The 21,950-nt window shown below is 55.7% G+C and overlaps 1 protein-coding gene and 1 long non-coding RNA gene across 2 annotated transcripts in view; both read right to left on the reverse strand.

Annotated features, from left to right (window-relative positions):
• The window catches only part of LOC144931088 (uncharacterized), a 113,611-nt gene extending 93,257 nt beyond the window's left edge, over nt 1-20,354 (reverse strand). Inside the window, exons 1-3 of the mRNA XM_078855025.1 lie at nt 20,265-20,354; nt 18,669-18,820; nt 16,403-16,542 (exon numbers count right to left, since the gene is read on the reverse strand). Of these exons, the coding sequence (XP_078711151.1) occupies nt 16,403-16,542; nt 18,669-18,820; nt 20,265-20,354 (382 nt within the window). The remainder of the gene's footprint in view (nt 1-16,402; nt 16,543-18,668; nt 18,821-20,264) is intronic.
• The window catches only part of LOC144951898 (uncharacterized), a 225,137-nt gene that overhangs the window by 100,285 nt on the left and 102,902 nt on the right, over nt 1-21,950 (reverse strand). The gene's annotated exons all lie outside the window — the stretch shown is intronic.

The following is a 21,950-nucleotide window of genomic DNA, read 5'->3' on the forward strand; positions in this document are numbered from 1 at the left end:
CACCAATCATCCTCATTACTCACCACTCACCCTCACCACTCACTCTCACCAATCACCACTCACTCTCACCACTCACGCTCACCCCTCTCCCTCACCATTCACCCCTCTCCCTCACCCCTTATGCTCACCACACACCCTCACCACTCTTCCTCAACACTCTTCCTCACCACTCTTCCTCACTCCTCACCACTCACCCCTCTCCTGCACCACTCACGCTCACCACTCACCCTTACCTGTCACCCCTCTCCACTCATGCTCACCACTCACCCTCACCACTCACCCTCACCACTCACCCTCACAACTCTTCCTCACCACTCTTCCTCACCACTCACACTCACCACCCCACCACTCATAACTCACCACAGACCCCTCACCACTCACACTCACCCTTACCACTCACCACTCTCCCTCACCACTCACCCTCACCACTCACGCTCACCACTCACCCTCACCACTGACCCTCACCACTCACCCTCACCACTCACCACTCACCCTCACCACTCACCCCTCTCCCTCACCACTCACGCTCACCACTCACCCTCAAAAATCATCCTCACTACTCACCACTCACTCTCACCACTCACCCTCACCACTCACAACTCACTCTCACCACTCACCCTCACCACTCACCCTCACCACTCACCCCTCTCCAATCACGCTCACCACTCACCCTCACCACTCACTACTCACTAATCACCCTCACCACTCACCCTCACCACTCACTACTCACCCTCACCACCACAACTCACCCTCACCACTCTCCCTCACCACTCACCCTCACCACTCACGCTCACCACTCACCCTCACCAACAATCCTCACCCTCACCACCACCACTCTCCCTCACCACTCTCCCTCAACACTCACCCTCAACTCCACCACTCACCATCACCACTCACCCTCACCACCACCACTCACCCTCACAACTCACGCTCACCACTCATCCTCCCCACTCACTCTCACTACTCACCCTCACCACCACCACTCACCCTCAACACTAACCCTCAACACTCACCCTCACCTCCACCACTCACCCTCACCAATCACCCTCACCACCACCACTCACCCTCACCACTCACCGTCACCTCTCACTCTCACTACTCACCTTCAACACCACCACTCAACCTCAACACTCACCCTCACCACCACCACTCACCATCACCACCCATACTCAACCTCAACACTCACCCTTACCACTCACCATCACCACTCAGCTCTCACCACTCACCACTCATCCTCACCACTCACCCTCACCACTCACGCTCACCACCCACCCTCACACTCACCACTCACCTGCACCAATCATCCTCATTACTCACCACTCACCCTCACCACTCACCCTCACCAATCACCACTCACTCTCACCACTCACGCTCACCCCTCTCCCTCACCACTCACCCCTCTCCCTCACCCATTATGCTCACCACACACCCTCACCACTCTCCCTCACCACTCTCCCTCAACACTCACCCTCAACTCCACCACTCACCATCACCACTCACCCTCACCACCACCACTCACCCTCACAACTCACGCTCACCACTCATCCTCCCCACTCACTCTCACTACTCACCCTCACCACCACCACTCACCCTCAACACTAACCCTCAACACTCACCCTCACCTCCACCACTCACCCTCACCACTAACCCTCACCTCTCACTCTCACTACTCACCTTCAACACCACCACTCAACCTCACCACTCACCCTCACCACCACCACTCACCATCACCACCCATACTCAACCTCAACACTCACCCTTACCACTAACCCTCACCACTCACCTCTCACCACTCACCACTCATCCTCACCACTCACCCTCACCACTCACGCTCACCACACACCCTCACCGCTCACACTTACCACTCACCACTCACCCTCACCACTCACCCCTCTCCCTCACCACTCACGCTCACCACTCACCCTCACCACACACCACTCACGCTCACCCCTCTCCCTCACCACTCACCCCTCTCCCTCACCACTCACGCTCACCACTCACCCTCTCACTCACCAATCACCTTCACCAATCATCCTCATTACACACCACTCACCCTCACCACTCACTACTCACCCTCACCACCACTACTCACCCTCACCACTCCCCCTCACCACTCACCCTCACCACTCACGCTCACCACTCACCCTCACCACCACCACTCTCCCTCACCACTCTCCCTCACCCTCACCAATAACCCTCACCCTCACCACTCACACTCAACACTCACCCTCAACACTAACCCTCAACACTCACCCTCAACTCCACCACTCACCACTCACCCTCACCACCACCACTCACCCTCACAACTCACGCTCACCACTCATCCTCCCCACTCACTCTCACTACTCACCCTCACCACCACCACTCACCCTCAACACTAACCCTCAACACTCACCCTCACCTCCACCACTCACCCTCACCAATCACCCTCACCACCACCACTCACCCTCACCACTCACCCTCACCTCTCACTCTGACTACTCACCTTCAACACCACCACTCAACCTCACCACTCACCCTCACCACCACTCACCACTCACCCTCACCACTCACGCTCACCACACACCCTCACCGCTCACACTTACCACTCACCACTCACCCTCACCACTCACCCCTCTCCCTCACCACTCACGCTCACCACTCACCCTCACCACTCACCACTCACTCTCACCACTCACGCTCACCCCTCTCCCTCACCACTCACCCCTCTCCCTCACCACTCACGCTCACCACTCACCCACACACTCACCACTCACCCTCACCAATCATCCTCATTACTCACCACTCACCCTCACCACTCACTCTCACCAATCACAACTCACTCTCACCACTCACGCTCACCCCTCTCCCTCACCACTCACCCCTCTCCCTCACCCCTTATGCTCACCACACACCCTCACCACTCTTCCTCAACACTCTTCCTCACCACTCTTCCTCACTCCTCACCACTCACCCCTCTCCCGCACCACTCACGCTCACCGCTCACCCTCACCACTCACCCTTACCTGTCACCCCTCTCCACTCATGCTCACCACTCACCCTCACCACTCACCCTCACCACTCACCCTCACCACTCTTCCTCACCACTCTTCCTCACCACTCACACTCACCACCTCACCACTCATCACTCACCACAGACCCCTCACCACTCACACTCACCCTTACCACTCACCACTCACCCTCACCACTCACCCTCACCACTCACGGTCACCACTCACACTCACCACTCACCACTCAAACCTCTCCCTCACCACTCACACTCAACACTCACCCTCAAAAATCATCCTCACTACTCACCACTCACCCTCACCACTCACCATCACCACTCACCCTCACCACTCACAACTCACTCTCACCACTCACTATCACCACTCACCCTCACCATTGACCCTCACCACTCACCCTCACCACTCACCACTCACCCTCACCACTCACCCCTCTCCCTCACCACTCACGCTCACCACTCACCCTCAAAAATCATCCTCACTACTCACCACTCACTCTCACTACTCACCCTCACCACTCACAACTCACTCTCACCACTCACCCTCACCACTCACCCTCACCACTCACGCTCACCACTCACCCTCACCACTCACTAATCACTAATCACCCTCACCACTCACCCTCACCACTCACTACTCACCCTCACCACCACAACTCACCCTCACCACTCTCCCTCACCACTCACCCTCACCACTCACGCTCACCACTCACCCTCACCAACAATCCTCACCCTCACCACCACCACTCTCCCTCACCACTCTCCCTCAACACTCACCCTCAACTCCACCACTCACCATCACACTCACCCTCACCACCACCACTCACCCTCACAACTCACGCTCACCACTCATCCTCCCCACTCACTCTCACTACTCACCCTCACCACCACCACTCACCCTCAACACTAACCCTCAACACTCACCCTCACCTCCACCACTCACCCTCACCAATCACCCTCACCACCACCACTCACCCTCCCCACTCACCCTCACCTCTCACTCTCACTACTCACCTTCAACACCACCACTCAACCTCAACACTCACCCTCACCACCACCACTCACCATCACCACCCATACTCAACCTCAACACTCACCCTTACCACTCACCATCACCACTCAGCTCTCACCACTCACCACTCATCCTCACCACTCACCCTCACCACTCACGCTCACCACCCACCCTCACACTCACCACTCACCCTCACCAATCATCCTCATTACTCACCACTCACCCTCACCACTCACCCTCACCAATCACCACTCACTCTCACCACTCACGCTCACCCCTCTCCCTCACCACTCACCCCTCTCCCTCACCACTCACGCTCACCACTCACCCTCACAATCACCACTCACCCTCACCAATCATCCTCATTACTCACCACTCACCCTCACCACTCACCCCTCTCCCACACCACTCACCCTCACCACCACTACTCACCCTCACCACTCTTCCTCACCACTCACCCTCACCACTCACGCTCACCACTCACCCTCACCAACAATCCTCACCCTCACCACCACCACTCTCCCTCACCACTCTCCCTCACCCTCACCAATCACCCTCACCCTCACCACTCACACTCAACACTCACCCTCAACACTAACCCTCAACACTCACCCTCAACTCCACCACTCACCATCACCACTCACCCTCACCACCACCACTCACCCTCACAACTCACGCTCACCACTCATCCTCCCTACTCACTCTCACTACTCACCCTCACCACCACCACTCACCCTCACCACTCACCCTCACCTCTCACTCTGACTACTCACCTTCAACACCACCACTCAACCTCACCACTCACCCTCACCACCACCACTCACCATCACCACCCACACTCAACCTCATCACTCACCCTTACCACTCACCCTCACCACTCACCTCTCACCACTCACCATTCATCCTCACCACTCACCCTCACCACTCACGCTCACCACACACCCTCACCGCTCACACTTACCACTCACCACTCACCCTCACCACTCACCCCTCTCCCTCACCACTCACGCTCACCACTCACCCTCACCACTCACCACTCACTCTCACCACTCACGCTCACCCCTCTCCCTCACCACTCACCCCTCTCCCTCACCACTCACGCTCACCACTCACCCTCACACTCACCACTCACCCTCACCAATCATCCTCATTAATCACCACTCACCCTCACCACTCACTCTCACCAATCACCACTCACTCTCACCACTCACGCTCACCCCTCTCCCTCACCATTCACCCCTCTCCCTCACCCCTTATGCTCACCACACACCCTCACCACTCTTCCTCAACACTCTTCCTCACCACTCTTCCTCACTCCTCACCACTCACCCCTCTCCTGCACCACTCACGCTCACCACTCACCCTTACCTGTCACCCCTCTCCACTCATGCTCACCACTCACCCTCACCACTCACCCTCACCACTCACCCTCACAACTCTTCCTCACCACTCTTCCTCACCACTCACACTCACCACCCCACCACTCATAACTCACCACAGACCCCTCACCACTCACACTCACCCTTACCACTCACCACTCTCCCTCACCACTCATCCTCACCACTCACGCTCACCACTCACCCTCACCACTGACCCTCACCACTCACCCTCACCACTCACCACTCACCCTCACCACTCACCCCTCTCCCTCACCACTCACGCTCACCACTCACCCTCAAAAATCATCCTCACTACTCACCACTCACTCTCACCACTCACCCTCACCACTCACAACTCACTCTCACCACTCACCCTCACCACTCACCCTCACCACTCACCCCTCTCCAATCACGCTCACCACTCACCCTCACCACTCACTACTCACTAATCACCCTCACCACTCACCCTCACCACTCACTACTCACCCTCACCACCACAACTCACCCTCACCACTCTCCCTCACCACTCACCCTCACCACTCACGCTCACCACTCACCCTCACCAACAATCCTCACCCTCACCACCACCACTCTCCCTCACCACTCTCCCTCAACACTCACCCTCAACTCCACCACTCACCATCCCCACTCACCCTCACCACCACCACTCACCCTCACAACTCACGCTCACCACTCATCCTCCCCACTCACTCTCACTACTCACCCTCACCACCACCACTCACCCTCAACACTAACCCTCAACACTCACCCTCACCTCCACCACTCACCCTCACCAATCACCCTCACCACCACCACTCACCCTCACCACTCACCGTCACCTCTCACTCTCACTACTCACCTTCAACACCACCACTCAACCTCAACACTCACCCTCACCACCACCACTCACCATCACCACCCATACTCAACCTCAACACTCACCCTTACCACTCACCATCACCACTCAGCTCTCACCACTCACCACTCATCCTCACCACTCACCCTCACCACTCACGCTCACCACCCACCCTCACACTCACCACTCACCCGCACCAATCATCCTCATTACTCACCACTCACCCTCACCACTCACCCTCACCAATCACCACTCACTCTCACCACTCACGCTCACCCCTCTCCCTCACCACTCACCCCTCTCCCTCACCCATTATGCTCACCACACACCCTCACCACTCTCCCTCACCACTCTCCCTCAACACTCACCCTCAACTCCACCACTCACCATCACCACTCACCCTCACCACCACCACTCACCCTCACAACTCACGCTCACCACTCATCCTCCCCACTCACTCTCACTACTCACCCTCACCACCACCACTCACCCTCAACACTAACCCTCAACACTCACCCTCACCTCCACCACTCACCCTCACCACTAACCCTCACCTCTCACTCTCACTACTCACCTTCAACACCACCACTCAACCTCACCACTCACCCTCACCACCACCACTCACCATCACCACCCATACTCAACCTCAACACTCACCCTTACCACTAACCCTCACCACTCACCTCTCACCACTCACCACTCATCCTCACCACTCACCCTCACCACTCACGCTCACCACACACCCTCACCGCTCACACTTACCACTCACCACTCACCCTCACCACTCACCCCTCTCCCTCACCACTCACGCTCACCACTCACCCTCACCACACACCACTCACGCTCACCCCTCTCCCTCACCACTCACCCCTCTCCCTCACCACTCACGCTCACCACTCACCCTCTCACTCACCACTCACCTTCACCAATCATCCTCATTACACACCACTCACCCTCACCACTCACTACTCACCCTCACCACCACTACTCACCCTCACCACTCCCCCTCACCACTCACCCTCACCACTCACGCTCACCACTCACCCTCACCACCACCACTCTCCCTCACCACTCTCCCTCACCCTCACCAATAACCCTCACCCTCACCACTCACACTCAACACTCACCCTCAACACTAACCCTCAACACTCACCCTCAACTCCACCACTCACCACTCACCCTCACCACCACCACTCACCCTCACAACTCACGCTCACCACTCATCCTCCCCACTCACTCTCACTACTCACCCTCACCACCACCACTCACCCTCAACACTAACCCTCAACACTCACCCTCACCTCCACCACTCACCCTCACCAATCACCCTCACCACCACCACTCACCCTCACCACTCACCCTCACCTCTCACTCTGACTACTCACCTTCAACACCACCACTCAACCTCACCACTCACCCTCACCACCACTCACCACTCACCCTCACCACTCACGCTCACCACACACCCTCACCGCTCACACTTACCACTCACCACTCACCCTCACCACTCACCCCTCTCCCTCACCACTCACGCTCACCACTCACCCTCACCACTCACCACTCACTCTCACCACTCACGCTCACCCCTCTCCCTCACCACTCACCCCTCTCCCTCACCACTCACGCTCACCACTCACCCACACACTCACCACTCACCCTCACCAATCATCCTCATTACTCACCACTCACCCTCACCACTCACTCTCACCAATCACAACTCACTCTCACCACTCACGCTCACCCCTCTCCCTCACCACTCACCCCTCTCCCTCACCCCTTATGCTCACCACACACCCTCACCACTCTTCCTCAACACTCTTCCTCACCACTCTTCCTCACTCCTCACCACTCACCCCTCTCCCGCACCACTCACGCTCACCGCTCACCCTCACCACTCACCCTTACCTGTCACCCCTCTCCACTCATGCTCACCACTCACCCTCACCACTCACCCTCACCACTCACCCTCACCACTCTTCCTCACCACTCTTCCTCACCACTCACACTCACCACCTCACCACTCATCACTCACCACAGACCCCTCACCACTCACACTCACCCTTACCACTCACCACTCACCCTCACCACTCACCCTCACCACTCACGGTCACCACTCACACTCACCACTCACCACTCAAACCTCTCCCTCACCACTCACACTCAACACTCACCCTCAAAAATCATCCTCACTACTCACCACTCACCCTCACCACTCACCATCACCACTCACCCTCACCACTCACAACTCACTCTCACCACTCACTATCACCACTCACCCTCACCATTGACCCTCACCACTCACCCTCACCACTCACCACTCACCCTCACCACTCACCCCTCTCCCTCACCACTCACGCTCACCACTCACCCTCAAAAATCATCCTCACTACTCACCACTCACTCTCACTACTCACCCTCACCACTCACAACTCACTCTCACCACTCACCCTCACCACTCACCCTCACCACTCACGCTCACCACTCACCCTCACCACTCACTAATCACTAATCACCCTCACCACTCACCCTCACCACTCACTACTCACCCTCACCACCACAACTCACCCTCACCACTCTCCCTCACCACTCACCCTCACCACTCACGCTCACCACTCACCCTCACCAACAATCCTCACCCTCACCACCACCACTCTCCCTCACCACTCTCCCTCAACACTCACCCTCAACTCCACCACTCACCATCACACTCACCCTCACCACCACCACTCACCCTCACAACTCACGCTCACCACTCATCCTCCCCACTCACTCTCACTACTCACCCTCACCACCACCACTCACCCTCAACACTAACCCTCAACACTCACCCTCACCTCCACCACTCACCCTCACCAATCACCCTCACCACCACCACTCACCCTCCCCACTCACCCTCACCTCTCACTCTCACTACTCACCTTCAACACCACCACTCAACCTCAACACTCACCCTCACCACCACCACTCACCATCACCACCCATACTCAACCTCAACACTCACCCTTACCACTCACCATCACCACTCAGCTCTCACCACTCACCACTCATCCTCACCACTCACCCTTACCACTCACGCTCACCACCCACCCTCACACTCACCACTCACCCTCACCAATCATCCTCATTACTCACCACTCACCCTCACCACTCACCCTCACCAATCACCACTCACTCTCACCACTCACGCTCACCCCTCTCCCTCACCACTCACCCCTCTCCCTCACGCCTTATGCTCACCACACACCCTCACCACTCTTCCTCAACACTCTTCCTCACCACTCTTCCTCACTCCTCACCACTCACCCCTCTCCCGCACCACTCACGCTCACCACTCACCCTGACCACTCACCCTTACCTGTCACCCCTCTCCACTCATGCTCACCACTCACCCTCACCACTCACCCTCACCACTCACCCTCACCACTCTTCCTCACCACTCTTCCTCACCACTCACACTCACCACCTCACCACTCATCACTCACCACAGACCACTCACACTCACCCTTACCACTCACCACTCACCCTCACCACTCACGCTCACCACTCACCCTCACCACTCACCACTCAAACCTCTCCCTCACCACTCACACTCAACACTCACCCTCAAAAATCATCCTCACTACTCACCACTCACCCTCACCACTCACCCTCACCACTCACCCTCACCACTCACAACTCACTCTCACCACTCACGCTCACCACTCACCCTCACCACTGACCCTCACCACTCACCCTCACCACTCACCACTCACCCTCACCACTCACCCCTCTCCCTCACCACTCACGCTCACCACTCACACTCAAAAATCATCCTCACTACTCACCACTCACTCTCACCACTCACCCTCACCACTCACAACTCACTCTCACCACACACCCTCACCACTCACCCTCACCACTCACCCCTCTCCACTCACGCTCACCACTCACCCTCACCACTCACTACTCACTAATCACCCTCACCACTCACCCTCACCACTCACCCTCACCACCACAACTCACCCTCACCACTCTCCCTCACCACTCACCCTCACCACTCACGCTCACCACTCACCCTCACCAACAATCCTCACCCTCACCACCACCACTCTCCCTCACCACTCTCCCTCAACACTCACCCTCAACTCCACCACTCACCATCACCACTCACCCTCACCACCACCACTCACCCTCACAACTCACGCTCACCACTCATCCTCCCCACTCACTCTCACTACTCACCCTCACCACCACCACTCACCCTCAACACTAACCCTCAACACTCACCCTCACCTCCACCACTCACCCTCACCAATCACCCTCACCACCACCAATCACCCTCACCACTCACCCTCACCTCTCACTCTCACTACTCACCTTCAACACCACCACTCAACCTCAACACTCACCCTCACCACCACCACTCACCATCACCACCCATACTCAACCTCAACACTCACCCTTACCACTCACCATCACCACTCAGCTCTCACCACTCACCACTCATTCTCACCACTCACCCTCACCACTCACGCTCACCACCCACCCTCACCACTCACCCCTCTCCCTCACCACTCACGCTCACCACTCACCCTCACCACTCAACACTCACTCTCACCACTCACGCTCACCCCTCTCCCTCACCACTCACCCCTCTCCCTCACCACTCACGCTCACCACTCACCCTCACACTCACCACTCACCCTCACCAATCATCCTCATTACTCACCACTCACCCTCACCACTCACTCTCACCAAACACCACTCACTCTCACCACTCACGCTCACCCCTCTCCCTCACCACTCACCCCTTATGCTCACCACACACCCTCACCACTCTTCCTCAACACTCTTCCTCACCACTCTTCCTCACTCCTCACCACTCACCCCTCTCCCGCACCACTCACGCTCACCGCTCACCCTCACCACTCACCCTTACCTGTCACCCCTCTCCACTCATGCTCACCACTCACCCTCACCACTCAAACTCACCACTCACCCTCACCACTCTTCCTCAACACTCTTCCTCACCACTCTTCCTCACCACTCACACTCACCACCTCACCACTCATCACTCACCACAGACCCCTCACCACTCACACTCACCCTTACCACTCACCACTCACCCTCACCACTCACCCTCACCACTCACGCTCACCACTCACCCTCACCACTCACCACTCAAACCTCTCCCTCACCACTCACACTCAACACTCACCCTCAAAAATCATCCTCACTACTCACCACTCACCCTCACTACTCACCCTCACCACTCACCCTCACCACTCACAACTCACTCTCACCACTCACGCTCACCACTCACCCTCACCACTGACCCTCACCACTCTTCCTCACCACTCTTCCTCACTCCTCACCACTCACACTCACCACTCACGCTCACCACTCACGTTCACCACTCACGCTCACCACTCACCCTTACTACTCACTAATCACCCTCACCACCACTACTCACCCTCACCACTCTCCCTCACCACTCACCCTCACCATTCACCCCTTTCCCTCACCACTCACGCTCACCCTCACCAACCATCCTCACCCTCACCACCACCACTCTCCCTCACCACTCACCACTCACCTTAACCACTCACCCTCACCACTCACCACTCACTCTCACCACTCACCCTTACCACTCACCCTCTCCACTTACCCTCAGCACTCACCCTCACCTTCACCACTCACCCTCACCACTCACCCTCACCACTCACCACTCACCCTCACCACTCACCCTCACCACTCACCCTCACCACTCACCCTCACCAATCACCCTCACCACTCACCACTCATCCTCACCACTCACCCTCACCACTCACACTCACCACTCACCACTCACCCTCACCTTCACCACTCACCACTCACTCTCACCACTCACCCTCAACACTCACCCTCTCTACTCACCCTCACCACTCACAACACACCCTCACCACTCACCCTCACCCCTCACTACTCACCCTCACCACTCACCCTCACCAATCACCGCTCTCCCTCACCATTCATCCTCGCCGCTGACCACTCACCAATCACCATCACTGTGGTGGTGGTACCTGCTATGATGACAGTAGTACAAGCTGACGTTTTGTATGTGTAATGTCAAAAGCTAAATTAGTGAATGTGTGTGTCTGTACGAAATGTTAAGCATACTTGGAGACACGTAAGCATGTTTTTTTTTTAAACGGGAATATAGTGAGTGATGGTGGTGAGGGTGAGTGTTGAGGGTGAGTGGTTAGTGGTTAGGGTGAGTAGTGAGGGTGAGTAGTGAGGGTGAGTGGTAAGAGAGAGTGGTGAGGATGAGTGGTGAGTGTAGTGAGTGGTGAGTAGTGAGTGGTGATTGGTGAGGGTGTGATTGGTGAGGATGAGTGGTGAGTAGTGAGGGTGAGTGGTGAGGGTGAGTGGCGGTTGCGAGTGGCGGTTGTGAGTGGTGATTAGTGAGTGGTGAGGGTGAGTGGTGAGCATGAGTGGTGAGGGTGAGTGGTGAGGGTGAGTGGCGGTTGTGAGTGGTGATTAGTGAGTGGTGAGGGTGAGTGGTGAGCATGAGTGGTGAGGGTGAGTGGTGAGGGTGAGTGGCGGTTGTGAGTGGTGATCAGTGAGGGGTGAGTGGTGAGGGTGAGCGGTGAGGGTGAGCAGTCAGGGTGAGTGGTGATTGGTGAGGATGAGTGGGGAGTGGTGAGGGTGAGTGGTGAGGGTGAGTGGTGAGGGTGAGTGGTGAGCGGTGAGGGTGAGTGGTTGTTGTGAGGGTGAGTGGTGAGAGTGAGTGGTGAGAGTGAGTGGTTAGGGTGAGTGGTGAGGGTGAGTGGTGAGGGTGAGTGGCGTTTGTGAGTGGTGATTAGTGAGTGGTGAGGGTGAATGGTAATCGTGAGTGGTGAGCGTGAGTGGTGAGTGGTGAGCGTGAGTGGTGATTGGTGAGGGTGTGTTTGGTGAAGATGAGTGGTGAGTAGTGTGGGTGAGTGGTGAGGGTAAGTGGTGAGCGGTGAGTGGTGAGGGGTGTGCGTGAGTGGTGAGGGTGAGTGGTGAGGGTGAGCAGTGAGGGTGAGCAGTGAGGGTGAGTGGTGATTGGTGAGGGTGTGATTGGTGAGGATGAGTGGTGAGTGGTGAGGGTGAGTGATGAGGGTGAATGGTGAGGGTGAGTGGTTGTTGTGAGGGTGAGTGGTGAGGGTGAGTGGTGAGCGTGAGTGGTGAGAGTGAGTGGTGAGGGTGAGTGGTGAGGGTGAGTGGTGGTTGTGAGTGGTGATTAGTGAGGGTGAGTGGTGAGCGTGAGTGGTGAGGGTGAGTGGTGAGTGGTGAGTGTGAGTTGTGAGTGTGAGTGGTGAGGGTGAGTGGTGAGCGGTGAGTGGTGAGGGGTGAGCGTGAGTGGTGAGGGTGAGTGATGATTGGTAAGGGTGTGATTGGTGATGATGAGTGGTGAGTAGTGAGGGTGAGTGGTGAGGGTGAGTGGCGGTTTTGAGTGGTGATTAGTGAGGGGTGAGTGGTGAGGTGAGCGGTGAGGATGAGTGGTGAGGGTGAGTGGTGACAATGAGCAGTGAGGGTGAGCAGTGAGGGTGAGTGGTGATTGTTGAGGGTGTGATTGGTGAGGATGAGTGGTGAGTGGTGAGAGTGAGTGGTGAGGGTGAGTGGTGAGCAGTGAGGGTGAGTCATTGTTGTGAGGGTGAGTGGTGAGAGTGAGTGGTGAGGGTGAGTAGTGAGGGTGAGTGGCGGTTGTGAGTAGTGAGGGTGAGTGGTGAGGGTGAGTGGTGAGCGTGAGTGGTGAGGGTGATTGGTGAGGGTGAGCGTTGAGTGGTGAGGGTGAGTGCCGAGTGGTGAGGGTGAGCAGTGAGGGTGAGGAGTGAGGGTGAGTGGTGATTGATGAGGGTGTGATTGGTGAGGATTAGTGGTGAGGGTGAGTGGTGAGGGTGGTGAGCAGTGAGGGTGAGTGGTTGTTGTGAGGGTGAGTGGTGAGGGTGAGTGGTGAGTGATGAGTGGTGAGGGTGAGTGGTGAGGGGTGAGAGAGTGGTTAGTGATGAGGGTGAGTGGTGAGGTTGAGTGGTGATGGTTAGTGGAGAGTGGTGAGGGTGAGTGGTGATGGTTAGTGGAGAGTGGTGAGGGTGAGTAGTGATTGATGAGTGGTGAGGGTGAGTGTTGAGCGAGATTGTTGAGTGGTGAGTTTTGAGTGGTGAGCGTGAGTGTTGATTGGTGAGGATGTGTTTGGTGAGGATGAGTGGTGAGTGGTGATGGTGAGTGGCGGTTGTGAGTGGCGGTTGTGAGTGGTGATTAGTGAGTGGTGAGGGTGAGTGGTGAGGGTGAGTGGGGAGGGTGAGTGGTGAATGTGAGTGGCGGTTGTGAGTGGTGAGGGTGAGTGGTGAGGGTGAGTGGTGAGCGTGAGTGGTGAGTGATGAGTGGTGAGGGTGAGTGGTGAGGGGTGAGAAAGTGGTTAGTGGTGAGTGGTGAGGGTGAGTGGTGAGGTTGAGTGGTGAGGGTTAATGGAGAGTGGTGAGGGTGAGTGGTGATTGGTCAGTGGTGATTGGTGAGGATGAGTGGTGAGTAGTGAGGGTGAGGTTGAGTGGTGAGGGTGAGTGGTGAAGGTGAGTGGTGGTTGTGACGGTGAGTGGTGAGTGGTGAGAGTGAGTGGTGAGGGTGAGGCTGAATGGTGAGTTGAATGGTGAGAGTGAGTAGTGAGGGAGAGTGGGGAGTGGAGAAGGTGAGTGGTGAGGGTGAGTGGTGAGGGAGAGTGGTGAGGGTGAGTGGTGAGTGGTGACGGTGAGTGGTGATTGATGAGTGGTGAGGGTGAGTGGTGAGCGAGATTGTTGAGTGGTGAGTTGTGAGGGTGAGTGGTGAGTGGTGAGCTGTGAGGGGTGAATGGTGAGGGTGAGTGGTGAGTGGTGAGCTGTGAGGGGTGAATGGTGAGGCTGAGTGGTGAGTACAGTCAATATGCACTGCTGTAATCATAACAGGTACCACCACCACCGTATGTACTGCTGTCATTATAGCAGGTACCACCACCACAATATGTACTCCTCTCATTATAGCAGATACCACCACAATATGCACTGATGTAATCATAGCAGGTACCACCACAGCAGTATGCACTGCTGTAATCATAGGTACCACCACAGCAGTATACACTGCTGTAATCATAGTATGTACCACCACAGCAGTATGCACTGCTGCAATCATAGCATGTACCACCACAGTCAGTATGCACTGCTGTAATCATAGAATCTACCACCACAGTCAGTATGCACTGCTGAAATCATAGCGGGTATCACCACAGCTGTATGCACTGCTGTAATCATAGCAGGTACCACCACAGTCAGTATGCACTGCTGTAATCATAGCAGGTACCACCACAATATGCACTGCTGTAATCATAGCAGGTTCCACCACAATATGCACTGCTGTAATCATAACAGGTACCACCACAATATGCACTACTGTAATCACAACTGGTACCACCACAACATGCACTGCTGTAATCATAGCAGGTACCAACACAGTATGTACTGCTGTAATAATAGCAGGTACCAACACAGCAGTATGCACTGCTGTAATCATAGCAGGTACCAACACAGCAGTATGCACTGCTGTAATCAGAGCAGGTACCACCAGTCACTATGTACTGCTGTAATCATAGCAGGTACCACCAGTCAGTATGCACTGCTGTAGTGATAGCAGGTACCACCTCAGTCGGTATACACTGCTGTATTGATAGTAGATACTGCTATCGAGTTGGTAGATACTGCTATATAGAGTTAGTAGATACTAAAACAGTCAGTAAATACCACTACAATCAGTCAATACTGCTATAGTCAGTATCTACTACTATACAGTCAGTACATACTACCACGGTGAGTAGCTACTAGAGTCAGTAGATACTATTATAGAGTGAGTAGATACTGCTATAGAGTTAGTAGTTACTGCTATAGTCAGTGGATACTACTATAGAGTCAGCAGATACTATACAGTTAGTCGTTACGACTATATAGTCGGTAGATACTACTGTAGGCCCAGTAAATACTACTATTGTAATGCGAGCGTAAATGGGCAGGCCGGATGTGACGATCCGAGAGGGAGGAGTCCGGGTCACGTGGGAGAGGGAGGAGTCAGGGTCACGTGGGAGAGAGGTTATATGAAGGAGACCGGAAGACATCAGGGGCAGTCGAGGAAGTGAAGAGGGAGACCACGTTGGGTGGCCACCGTGCCCTCAGCCGCGAGGCTGATAGGGCTCGCCAGACGGCGCCAGCCAGCGGAGTGCGGAGAGAGCGGAGTGCGCGGGGCGCACAGGGCGTGCGAGGTTGCACGGAGCAGCAGAGTAGCTGCAGAGCTAGCGGAGGGCTAGCAGAGGGTGCGAGGTTGCACAGGCAGCAGAGTAGCTGCAGGGCTAGCGGAGCAGCAGTGTGGCTGCAGAGCGGAGCAGCAGTGTGGCTGCAGAGCGGAGCAGCAGTGTGGCTGCAGAGCGGAGCAGCAGTGTGGCTGCAGAGCGGAGCAGCAGTGTGGCTGCAGAGCGGAGCAGCAGTGTGGCTGCAGAGCGGAGCAGCAGTGTGGCTGCAGAGCGGAGCAGCAATGTGGCTGCAGGGCAGAGCAGCAGGGTAGCTGCAGAGTGCGTGGGGCGCAAGGAGAGACGACGCTGGGCCGAGGAGGAGGCCAGCGGGGTGAGGAGAACAACATCAATAAAGGACCAACGAAGATCAACATCGTGTGACGGAGTCCTTTATTACACTATGATCAGTAGTGACTACAGTCACTAAATACTACTACACAGTCAGTAGCTACTACTGGCTCAGTAGATACTACGGTACAGTCAGTAGATACTACTACAGAGTCAATAGATACTACTTCCTCTGTTGTATGTAAGGTGTGTAGGTATATATACCTATGAGGGGTAAAGATATTTTTTGAGGGGAGAGGGGGGTCCACAATTTTCGGAAACCTTTTACATCAACTATTTACCCCACACTTTCTACAACTTTTTGGACTTGTGCAAGCCTCTTATATATTTGTAGGTGGAGAAATGTAATAACGGCCCGCCTGGCTTTGAAAATACCTTAGTATCTGTGTATATATATGTAAGGTTTTTAAGAAATATATTTTTCACCCGGGCAACGCCGGGTACTTCCGCTAGTGTGTAATAAAGGTCGTGAAAGCGACTTCTGGAATCAGGGTCTTTATTTGTCTTTAGTTCACAACTCTCCTCATATAAATTCCACTCCTGTCTTACTCCTTCACGCTGTTAACAGACAGCATGAGAGGGAGAGAGAGAGAGACTCTGGCTGCCACGTGGCAGGCCTGGACCCCCGCTCCTGCGTGGCCTCACTCTTCGTTCGTTCCAGGTCTGACCACGTGTTGCCCGTCTCCACCCCTTTTAATACCCGGGTCACGTGGTACCTTTCCACCAGTCCTGGTTAACCTCCATGGAATCTTCCAGATTCCATCGTACGATCCCAGGACTATGCCCCTGACTCATCCCCCCATTGGCTGTGGCTAAAGCCAGCAGATCCAATCATCTCCTCCGAGATGTCACCTTCCCATTACGACAGGGCCACGCCCCTAGACCTCTCCCCATTGGCTATGGGCCAGGACCGGTAGAGCCAATCATTGTAACGAGGTGTGATCAATCAACCACCCGGATATACCCTCACATTACATCACCCCCCCCGGTGTAATAAAGTCAGGCGTCTCGGCTGGGAAAAAGAGCGACGGCCCGAATCCTTTGAATAACATTTTAAGGCGTCCATGACGCATAACAAGGTAAGAGGAGTAGGGCACCAACAACGCGCAGAGGAATTAAAACATTACAGACGTAAAAATAACCAACATACATTAGGGTGCCCCTGTAGCGCAGTAACACCAGGGCGACAGACAGCAATGACAACAGTATTAGCGAAATGGGAGAGACTTCGACCGCGTACGCAAAGCCGGACCCTCTCCTCCCCTCGCTCGACCCCGTCTTTCCGTTGCGACAAAACGGCCCCTATGCCGATGTTGCTAGCATCCGTGTCAAGGATGAACGGCTGGGAAAAGTCTGGATAGTCGAGTGTCGGAGCGGTGGCCAGGCGATCTCGGAGAGACTGAAAAGCGCGCTCCTCTTCCGGGCCCCATTTAAACCTCTGATTCTTTCCTGTCAGAACATGCAGAGGCTTAGCCAGTGTCGCGAAATTCTTAACAAATCGGCGATAGTAGGATGCGAACCCTATGAACCGCCGTACGTCGCCCACTGAAGTGGGCGTGGGCCACTCCCGGACACAAGACGTTTTCTGAGGGTCCGTGGACACACCGTCAGAGCTGACGATGTGTCCAAGGTAACGGACAGAACGTTGCAAAAGGTGGCACTTCTTTGGTTTAAATTTGAGGTCAGCCGATCACATCCTCTGAAAGGCAGCCTCCAGCCGTTGGAGGTGTTCTTCGAAGGTGCGACTGAATACAATTATATCATCCAAATATATGAGGCACGTTTCCCACTGCAGCCCCGTTAGCACCAGTTCCATCGGACATTGGAACGTCGCCGGTGCTGCATTCAAGCCCATGGGTAGGTGGTTAAACTCAAAGAGGCCCTGCGGCGTGCGGAACGCCGTTTTCTGTCTGGACGCGTCATCGAGGGGAAGCTGCCAAAAACCAGACGACAGGTCGAGGGTTGAGAAAAAATTTGCCCCCGACAAGGCGTCCAACGAATCGTCCATCCGTGGCAAGGTGTATGCGTCCGCCACGGATATCTTATTCAATCGGCGGAAGTCTACACACAACCTCGTCCCGCCATCCTTTTTAACCAACATCACCAGCGCGCCCCAAAGACTGTTGGACGGTGAAATGATATCGGCTGCCAACATGTCGTCCACCGCACCACACACGTGTTCCCTTTCTGTAGGGCTCATGCGGTATGGGTGCATACAAATCGGTCCCGCCGCACCGGTGTCGATATGGTGTGACAAGAGCAAGGTATGGCCCAAATCCAAATCGTTTCTACTGAAAACGTCAGCGTATTCCGACAATAGTGAATGCAAGGGGCTCCGCTGCGTGGCTGACAAGGACGTATTTTCATGGCACAATTCGGCGATCCATCGATCATCCGAACAATCGGGTTGTGGCACGCCAGCGGCCATTTATGTGGGTTGGTCGCCCTCGAAGCTGGTGAAATCCGTAGTGGCGTGAGGTAATACCGAACCAGCCGGAACGACCATCCGGTCCGGGCCCCCATTCATCACCTGTATGAACGGGGCCTGCCGAGGCCGAACGATAGTTTGAGCCACCACAAGGGAAAACGATTTAGCCACGGAGTTTGATGGGGACAACAACACACCCGCCGCATCGTCCACGGCCTCCAACCGCTTCCGGTAACGCAGTGGAATAAGCATTTGTGTACCCGATGGTATTTCTACCGTGACAGCAACAATCGCCTTAACAGTGTTTCCTGGGGGCGACCGGCCCAACAGGGATGGCAAGAAAGACATTCTACGGCCCCGTGGCATTTCCAAGCAACCTTGATCAATGAGTATTTGGACGGGAATCCGAAGAAGGAAATCGGTGCCCAATAAGCATGGGACGGCTAACGAACGCGAGATCAAAACTGGTCCCGACGCGGTGATATTCCCTATAGCAATGCGTGCATCCACTCGTCCCAAAATACCCATGCTACCCCCATTCGCAGCAACGCATGTATCGTTAGCCGGTTGGATCCGCGACGTAGGAATGGACAGGAGATGAAAAATAACATCGGAAATGATGGTTGTAGACGCGCCGGTATCTACCAAAATATGGACATCGATCCCATCAATAGTACCCCATACCATCGAAGACCTCGACACAGCTGCCACCACCCTTCGAGCCAATTTTTGTTCCATTGTGTAACCATTGTGTAACCGAGTGTGGCAAACATGGGTGCGAGTGGATGCGTGAGGTGTCAAGACCTGCCGGGTGTTCGATGTGTGCCGACTTACCCGAGGGTGCCGTGGATCCGCGTCCGGTGGAGGAGATGGAAGTCGGCCTGACGGGAGCTGAGGAGGTTGGAGTTGGCACCAACAATCCCGGGCAAAATGGCCTTGTCGGCCACACTTGAAACATGTGGCCACCGCCCGGCGGTCGGTCGCCCCGGTCCCCGCTCGTGGATGTCTGGCCCCGTCGTGCTGTTCGTGCGGCCGGCATTTCGGGACCCAGCGAGGAGCGGCTGCAATCACCTCGTCGTCGCTGGAGTCGTTAGAGCCGTGGACGACACGACGTGAAGTCCATCCCAACGGTGGCCCGTCTATCTCAGGATCTCCCATCCATGCCGCCATCAGGCCTCAGCGTTTGAGGTTGAACTTGGCGTCCAAACAGCATGCCACCCATCGAGACGTTAGCGGTTCGTGGTAGCACACCGGCAACGATATGTTAAGCTCCTGGGAAAACTCAATCATCCTAGAAAGGATGAGAGGATCCAGGAGATCGGCTGATGAATCGGGGTAGGCGGCCATGGCAAGCGCCAACAGCGCCCCACGGTACGCCGAGGGCGATTCTTCCGCTCCTCGACGCCGCTGCATGAATTTCCTGGTAGGCGCCGTCGGTGGCTCGTAGAACTCTGCCATTTCCACGAAAGCGTCACATAGCGTCTTCTTCTTACTCGCCGGGATGGAGCGGAAGACTGCCAAGGAGACGTCGTCCAACAGTGTGGGCAGAGCCTCCAGGGCTTCTGCCTCCATCCATCGTAACGACCGGAAGGCTGACTCGAACCGCCACGTGAACGCGCTCCAGTTGATCCCGGCGACAAATTCTTTAATTTGACGAAGACGATGGCTGCGGTGAATATCCGAGGCCTCGGGCGTGTCAGATCCCGCTCCCCACGCAGCACGCGGCTCCGTACAGATGGCGTCCGGCGGCCGCGTGGCAACAGCCCCGCCCAAGATGGCGTCCGGCGGCCGCGTGGCAGCAGCCCCGCCCAAGATGGAGACCTCCCCCTCCGCGGCAGGTGCAATAGCGGACGGCGTTTCCCGCTGAAAATCTTGGTCTTCGGCCCTTGGGTGAGTTTCACACGGCCGACCGAGGGCCGCAGATGATGCGACCGCCGTTGCAAGATTCAGCAGGATTGCACGGAGAGACTCTATCTGATCCGCCACCCGCCGCCCCCCTTCGTCCGCAGCCGGAGACGCCTCCTCGCCGGCCTGTCTTCGTTGCGCGGCATCGGGGAGAGCGGCAGATGGCGGCAGAGGACCCATTGCTCCCAGCAGCTCGTCCTCGTCCGCATCATCATCATCTTCATCCGACGGAGGATCCGGTGTGTTTCTTTTCTTGAGGTGCTTGGACATTTTCTAATAATCGTCCAAACGGTCTCAAGAAGCACTTCTGTCACCAATGTAATAAAGGTCGTGGAAGCGATTTCTGGAATCAGGGTCTTTATTTGTCTTTAGTTCACAACTCTCCTCATATAAATTCCACTTCTGTCTTACTCCTTCACGCTGTTAACAAACAGCGTGAGAGGGCGAGAGAGAGAGACTCTGGCTGCCACGTGGCAGGCCTGGACCTCCGCTCCTGCGTGGCCTCACCCTTCGTTCGTTCCAGATCTGACCACGTGTTGCCCGTCTCCACCCCTTTTAATACTCGGGTCACGTGGTACACTTTCCACCAGTCCTGGTTAACCTCCATGGAATCTTCCAGATTCCATCATACGATCCCAGGACCACGCCCCTGACTCGTCCCCCCATTGGCTGTGGCTAAAGCCAGCAGATCCAATCATCTTCTCCCAGATGTCACCTTCCCATTACATCA

The sequence above is a fragment of the Lampetra fluviatilis genome, chromosome 3 (assembly GCF_964198595.1).
Source record: "Lampetra fluviatilis chromosome 3, kcLamFluv1.1, whole genome shotgun sequence".
Classification (NCBI taxonomy): domain Eukaryota; kingdom Metazoa; phylum Chordata; class Hyperoartia; order Petromyzontiformes; family Petromyzontidae; genus Lampetra; species Lampetra fluviatilis.